Consider the following 7,983-nt stretch of genomic DNA (forward strand, 5'->3'; position numbering starts at 1 on the left):
TAGCACATATATATGGAGACCTTAAAAAACTTGCCACTCAGATTAGGCTTTCACAAAACTTAAGATTTTGCGATTTTCCTCATATTCTTCACAAAATTCGCTTAAAAAAAATTGTAACACCATATACATGTAGCTCCATATAGGCTACATGTATATATAAGCAAGCTTTTGAAAATCATGGAACTTAAGTCTTTGTGCTCTCACGTGAGAGAGTTTGAAAGCATCCTTCACATTAAAGTGTTAACCTTTCACACTTAGCTAGGTGAGCGCTGCGTCACACTTGTGGTGAAAAACGCAGAGCTTGCCGAGCTAAATAAAACTCAACGCCAGAATAAAACCAAGCTATAATCTTCCATTGTCCTAGCTCGTAGAAACCACCCTACCTTAATCACTTTAATCCTTTGAGAGATTTGAGGTCCTCCTGACCTGTAGTGCTATTGAGTCAATGACTCCCGGTTGAACCTCCACTGCCTATTCTCCCACTCCTAGTCAAGTTTGTATTTGAAAGACTGGATGGAGAGAGCACTGACGATTGAGTCCTTCAATTCATTCCAGTGGATTAAAATTAAAAAAAAACAAGTTTTTTAAACTGAAAGTAAGGAGCGACATTAAAACTTAAAACGAACAGAAATTATTCCGTATATGGAAGGGGCTGTCCCCTCCTCAGCGCCTCGCTTTTTATGCTAAAGTTTTTTATTGTTTTAAAAAATAAAGTTGTGAGACAGAGTTAAACTTTAGCGTAAAGAGCGAGGCGTTGAGGAGGGGACAGCCCCTTTCCTATACGGAATAATTTCTGTTCGTTTTAAGTTTTAACATCGCTCCTTACTTTCAGTTTGAAAAACTTGTTTTTTTTATTTAATTTCTGATCGCTTTTTAGTTAATGCAGCTTTTATTTTGGCTCACCGTCATTGAATAAGTAAACAAAATTTGAATAAAAATTTTACTTTTCTTTTGCTAAATGGTTGTCTCTAAATTTGGTTCTGACGTAATTTACAAATTAACTTACATAACCCTAGTCAATACCTTGCTCTTTAAGCTAAAGTTCGAATTTTGTTCCAATTCTTTAAAAATGACCCCTTAATCACAGAGGCCATTAATTAGAATAAATAGCTCTTATGAAAGTACTAAAAATCTTTGGCTTAAAGAGCGAGGCATTGACCAGAAGGTGAACCCAATCATATAGCTAATTTTTCTGTTCGTTTTAAGTTTTGATGTTGTTCCTTACTTTCAGTTGAAAAAAGTTTTCAACTTTTTTATATTTAATTTCTGATTTTTTTAAAAATAATGATGGGAAATCCAGCGCCCCTTCATAGCAATCTCCCTTCCCCAATGAAAACTTTGTTCATGAAAAGATCCTCCAATATAACCCCCGAACCCCCCCCCCCCCTACTATTCCCCCTGAATTCCCCCCTGAAAACGTCTGTATACTTCCCAATAACCAATACTATATGTTAACATTGGGTAAAGTTCATAACTTTCAGCCCTCCCCCTGGGGGCTTCGAGGGATTAAGTCATCCTAAAAGACATAGTTATAATATTTTCGACCATGCTGAACAAAATGGCTTTCTCAAAATTTTGATCGAGTGACTTTGGGAAAAAATAAGCGTGTGAGGGGGCCTAGTTGCCCTCCATTTTTTTGGTCACTTAAAAAAGGCACTAGAACTTTTAATTTCCGTTCCAATGAGCCCTCCCACGATATTCTAGGACCACTGGGTCGATACGATCACCCCTGGGGAAAAGAAGAAGAAAAAAAAAAAAAAAAAATACGCATCCGTGATCTTTCTTCTGGCAAAAAATGGAAAATTCCACATTTTTGTAGATAGGAGCTTAAAACCTCTACAGTATGGTTCTGTAATACGTTGTGTCTGATAGTGTGATTTTCATTAAGGTTCTACAATTTTTAGAGGGAGTTTTCCCCTTTTTTCGAAAATCAATCAAATTTCCCCAGGCGCGTAACTTTTGATGTGTAGGACTAAACTTGATGAAACGTATATATTTGAAATCAGCATTAAAATCTGATTCTTTTGATGCATCTAGGGTATTAAAATTCCTTTTTCTAGAGTTTTGGTTACCATTGAGCCGGGCCGCTCCTTTCTTACAGTTCGTCACCACGAACGGTTTGATTTGAATGCTAATTTTGGGGATAACCAACTCGGTCTTCGGTCTGGCATTGGTTGCCAGCACGCTCACAGTGATCTGGCTTGCCTTCTTGAAGGTGCTTCTGATAAAGGGTATAGTCTTCATATTTGTGCCCTTGATCCTTCTAAGGCTTTCAACAGTATTGTACACAGTCAGGCTCTTTATTCTCTTTATAGTCACGGCATTAACCTTTCACTTATTTTTCTTCTTAAGTTTTGGTATAGTAAATCTTATCTTCGATTTAAAACTAATGGTGTTTTTTCTTCTTTTATTGTCCCTATTCATCGGGGTGTGCGGCAAGGAGGAGTTTTATCTCCAAGTATTTTTAAATTTTTTATTTCTAGTATCCTTGAAAATATTTCTTCTATGTGTTTTATGAGGTTAACTGATATTTCTTACTTTGATTATGCTGATGACATTCTTCTAATTAGCCGGTCTAAATTCAGACTATCGCAGATGGTTCATAAAGTTTCTTATTCTTTTACTAAAATCGGTCTTTCGCTTAACGTTGGTAAATGTGAGTATTTTTCTTTTAATTTTTCATCCCCTCATAAACCTCTAAGTTCTAAAAATGTTTTTATCCCTCATGTAGACTCCATACGGTGGTTGGGTATTACACTTACCAAAAAATTTCGCTTAATAATTTAGATTAAAGCACTAATTATGGTCCATAAAAAACAAACAGTGGGGGAAAATTCAACAGAACATTCATCGAATATTTTGATTCCAACCTCTATTTGTCCCACGGAAAAAAAACCGCCGAAGATGGTTTGGTGTTTCCTTGACTTTAACGAATGTTTTAAAATGCAATTCAATACAGTCAAACTGCCATCTAATAAAATATTTACCGTTTGATGAATAAGCTGAAAAGCTGATGATATTTTTTTTCAATCCATGAACTGAAGAAATGATTGAAAGGAAAAAGGAACTTCATGGAAGGGAGTAAAGATTGAAGGTGTGAAGTGATTGGGATATATTGGATAGCGCTTCCTAAAAGTGGTCTTTTCAGTCGAGCTTTGCCGCTCTTTTTTTTTACTCTGTAAATTTTCCTTACGATGGTAAAATGTTAACGCTAATATCGTTGCCAGCACTGAAATATTGCTACTGAGAACTGAGAAATTTCGATGCTCAGTAGGACATTGAACAGATGACATTGATGATTTTCTCATCAGTGTCCTTAGACCACTGATCAGAGCAGATTGAGCTCGGGTTTTTTAAAAGGCCTGAGAAGTAAGATCATCTCTTCTCAAATTAAAAAAAAGAATTTCTCTAAGATATAAGATATTAGTAGACAGCTTAATCATGTAATTGAACCAATGTTTTGCTCTAGGTCGCATCGTGTTTGCCAAAGACTGGACCCATTACCAGAAAAAAAAATCTATAGGGCTTTCAAGGCCATATCCAGGGGGGGGTAGGAGGTGCCCCACTAGCAATAGCAATTATAGCAACCAGTTCATAAAGTTCATAACTTGATACAATTTACCGCCTCTCTGTATTCAGAGATATTGTTAAAAGTCACTACGGTGACCTCTGATTCTATACTCTGATGGTAGCATCTTGCAGAAAGACGAGGGGGTGGGGTGTTCAGTAGCTGTACCCAGTCAATGCATCGTTTTATACCACAACACATATAGTAAAACGAGTACTGATGCATAACTTATAGGATTTATAATATGTTGTGAGTATATAATGGAAATATATAATGTTCATGAAAAGATCCTCCAATATAACCCCCGACCAACCCCCACCCCCCACTACAAAAAAAATTCCCCCTGAAAACGTCTGTATACTTCCCAAAAACCAATACTATATGTTAACATTGAGTAAAGTTCATAACTTTCAGCGCTCCCCCTGGGGGCTTCGAGGGTTTAAGTCATCCTAAAAGACATAGTTATAATATTTTCAACCATGCTGAACAAAATGGTTATCTCAAAATTTTTATCGGGAAACTTTGGGAAAAAAATAAGCGTGCGAGGGGGCCTATATGCCCTCCATTTTTTGTTCACTTAAAAAGAGCACTAGAACTTTTAATTTTCGTTCAAATGAGCCTTCTCGCGATATTATAGAACCTCTGGGTCGATACGATCACCCCTGGGAAAAAAAACAAAAAACAAAAAAAATAAATAAATACGCATCCGTGATCTTTCTTCTGGCAAAAAATGGAAAATTCCACATTTTTGTAGATAGGAGCTTGAAACCTCTACAGTAGGGTTCTCTGATACGCTGAATATGATGGTGTGATTTCATTAAGGTTCTATATTTTTTAGGGGGTCTTTCCCCCTTTTTTCAAAAATCAGCCAAATTTTTCTCAGGCGCGTAACTTTTAATGTGTAGGACTAAACTTGATGAAACTTATATATTTGAAATCAGTATTAAAATTTGATTCTTTTGATGTATCTATGGTATTAAAATTCCTTTTTCTAGAGTTTTGGTTACCATTGAGCCGGGCCGCTCCTTTCTTACAGTTCGTCACCACGAACGGTTTGATTTGAATGCTAATTTTGGGGAGAACCAGCTCGGTCTTCGGTCTGGCATCGGTTGCCAGCACGCTCACCGTGCTCTGTCTTGCCTTCTTAAAGATGCTTCTGATAAAGAAAATATAGTCTTCATATTTGTGCTCTCGATCTTTCTAAGGCTTTCGACAGTATTTTACATAGTCAGGCTCTTTATTCTCTTCATAGTCACGGCATTACCCTTTCACTTATTTTTCTTCTTAGTTTTGGTATAGTAAATCTCATCTTCGATTTAAAACTAATGGTGTTCTTTCTTCTTTTATTGTCCCTATTCGTCGGGGTGTGCGCCAAGGAGGATTTTTATCTCCAAGTTTTTTTAATTTTTATATTTCTAGTATCCTTGAAAATATTTCTTCTATGTGTTTTATGAGGTTAACTGATATTTCTTACCTTGATTATGCTGATGACATTCTTCTAATTAGCCGGTCTAAATTCAGACTATCGCAGATGGTTCATAAAGTTTCTTATTCTTTTACTAAAATCGGTCTTTCGCTTAACGTTGGTAAATGTGAATATCTTTCTTTTAATCTTTCATCCCCTCCTAAACCTCTAAGTTCTAAAAATGTTTTCATCTCTCATGTAGACTCCATGCGGTGGTTGGGTTTTACACTTGCAAAAAATTTAAAAACTCGTCGGGAGTGTTCTGTCCGGGTTGCCAAAGCAAAGTTCCAGTTTAGTTACTCAAAAGTTATAGCCAATCGAAGAAAATATAATCGTATTGCCATGGGTAAAGTTCATTTACCCTTTAAGATCATTCTGTTTCTTACCTTTCTGAGTTTTACACTATTTTTAGGATTAAGGATTATTGACATTTGATTGGCCTATTTCTGTTTTTGTAAAATATTTTCTCTATCTTTCTCTTTGGTATGGGAATCGAAAAATAATAAATAAGTTTTACCTTCCTAATATTACGGAGGAGCTGACTGGTTTACACGAAAGACTTTTGGGAACAGCGTATAGGCGTTTGTCACCTCACCATGGTTTGATCCGTTTGTTTTATTAATTTTTATGTATTTAATGTTTTTGTTGTAACTGTTATTGGTGATTTATTGTTTGTTTGTTTGTTTTTTTTTGTTTGTGGGTGGGTGTTTTTTTTTACTTCACTATTTATCTTGTGATGTAAGTGGGTTATAAATAAATGTACAAGTTAGTAGAGTAGTACCTGCCATTTTGCATACTTTATGTTCCTTCCGGTATTTTTGTCCCACTTTACGTTCCTTGACACCTTTCCATTATGTTTGAATTCTACGACGCCCCCATACAAACAGGTCTACGGGTCATCACACTCTTTGCCAAGAGGAACGAGTATAACTTGATTAGTTTGCTTGCGCCCCCGTACAAACAGGTTCTTCTAGTAGTCCTATTCTACAGGAGCATCACACTCTTTGCCAGGGGAATGACGCAATTTCAAAGACTAGAAACTTATACTTTGCTTACGCCCCCGTACAAACAGGTTCTTCTAGTAGGTAAACAGGTCATCACACTCTTTCAAGGAATATACATGTTTTTTTTATTATGACATCGATTTTTTGTGTGTCAGTTGATTAGAGAAAGTTGGGGGTTTGTCCAATATAATAACTTTATAAGTAGGTTTTTTTTTTTTTAAAATTTGATAAAATTTTTTTAAAAATATTAATAAGAAAGTTAAATGCAATAAATTTTTTAAACTAGAAGAGGGATTGTGTGTGATGATATAAGACTGGTTTCTTTTCAGGGATTCATTAATAGAAGGACTAATTTTATTTAAAAAGGGTAATTAATTCTTTAGTTTACTAGATTTGCAAATTTTTTGCGAAGAGGTATTAGCGTAAAGGTCTTGCAATGGTTAAGAATGCCTCACGGGGTAATTAAAGAATGGGGTGCTTACATCAGAAACTTAAGAGATTTGACGATTACAAGAGACATTGCTAGAGTCAAATATATTTGGTGTTGGTGATATTATGACCCTACAAGTCCCCTGGGGACAGGGCTGCACAGTGTATCGGTATCGGAAGTATTATTTTTGGGCGTATTGCTATCGCAGGTCTCTATACAGATTTTTAGTTGCTCGTATAAAAGATATTACTCATATCTACGTTCTTCCTATAAATTCAACCATCAACAACTTCAAAACGGCACTAAAAACGGCACTCTTAGTGCAATGTCTCAAGTGGAAAAGCTGGGGCTAGTGGACTACCAGCACTTTTAGATTGATGTTTAATGGGTCATTCGAAAGCTAATGATCGTATCTACAGTGTTTTGAGGGAGTTGAGTTGCACGCGGGTTCAGTTACATGCGGATTCAGTTACCCGGGGATTAGTTAACTGGGGTCGAGTAGCACGGAGTTTCTGTTGTATGGGGTTTCGGTTACACAGGGGTTCAGTTACCTGGGGGTTTCAGTTGTTTGGGGTTTCGGTTATACAGGGGTTCAGTTACATGGGGGGTTCAGTTATTTTTTCTGATTTTGCGAGTTTTCGCAAGAAAATAACTGGTCTTTTAGCAAACTTAGCCATAGCTACCTGAAACTCTGCATAAATAGAGACATTGCTAGAAAGTATTCAATACCTTAATTGAAAAGTAAGGATAGAATGACATTGTGACTTGACCTAACTTTACCTCGCCGATGTGGTCTGTATAATACATAAGTAACGGTTGAAATGTATTGTCAATTTAAAAAGAAATGGCTGAATAGTGTTTTGAGGGGGAGGGGGTGCATGGCTGGTTGAGGTGCACGAGGGTTCAGTTAATGGGAATCCAGTTGCACGGGGGTTTCGGTTATACAGGGATTCAGTTACAAGGGGGAGTCAGTTGCACGGGGGTTGAGTTAAATGGGAATTGAGTTCCACGTGAGTAGTGCTTTGTCGTGGTTTAGCCGTGAGGTCCCTTACCACAACCCCAAAGGACTCCGATCCTCCCACCCCAACCCCGAAGGAGTACTTCAAATATTTGTTCTATTAAATATAATCTAACTTAATTTTAGAAAAGATATTCCATTTTAAAAAATCTGATATGATTGATTATTAAACGACACGGAGATTTAATCGCTGCTAAGCCTCGTGTTATTCCGAAAGGGGATACTCAATTTACTTCTTAGTGTTAAATGACAGATTTCCAAATACGATCATTTTGAAAAGCAGACAAAAAAAATTGATTGGGTTACCAGGGTCATTTGCCTATTACAATGAGCTCTACATGGCTTGGCAGACGATACATGTTTATTTTTTTTATTTTTTTTTTTTAACGAGTATAACTTGATTGGTGATTAGGATTTGAATAAAAGGAAAACTCAGTTATTTGCTTACGTGTATAGAAATTCCCATGTTATTTGCTTGCTTGTATTTTGTGTTAAATA

At 36.4% G+C, this 7,983-nt stretch overlaps 1 protein-coding gene across 1 annotated transcript in view; it reads right to left on the minus strand.

Moving 5' to 3' along the window:
• The window catches only part of LOC148948377 (protein 4.1-like), a gene marked incomplete at its 5' end in the record, with an annotated part of 340,764 nt that extends 340,333 nt beyond the window's left edge, over positions 1-431 (minus strand). The window contains one exon of the mRNA XM_089094909.1: positions 384-431. Within this exon, the coding sequence (XP_088951035.1) occupies positions 384-431 (48 nt within the window). The remainder of the gene's footprint in view (positions 1-383) is intronic.
• Between the last annotated feature and the right edge of the window lie 7,552 nt (positions 432-7,983).

Source organism: Artemia sp. Qi Xiang Cuo, chromosome 9, assembly GCF_049724085.1.
Source record: "Artemia sp. Qi Xiang Cuo chromosome 9, ASM4972408v1, whole genome shotgun sequence".
NCBI lineage: Eukaryota > Metazoa > Arthropoda > Branchiopoda > Anostraca > Artemiidae > Artemia > Artemia sp. Qi Xiang Cuo.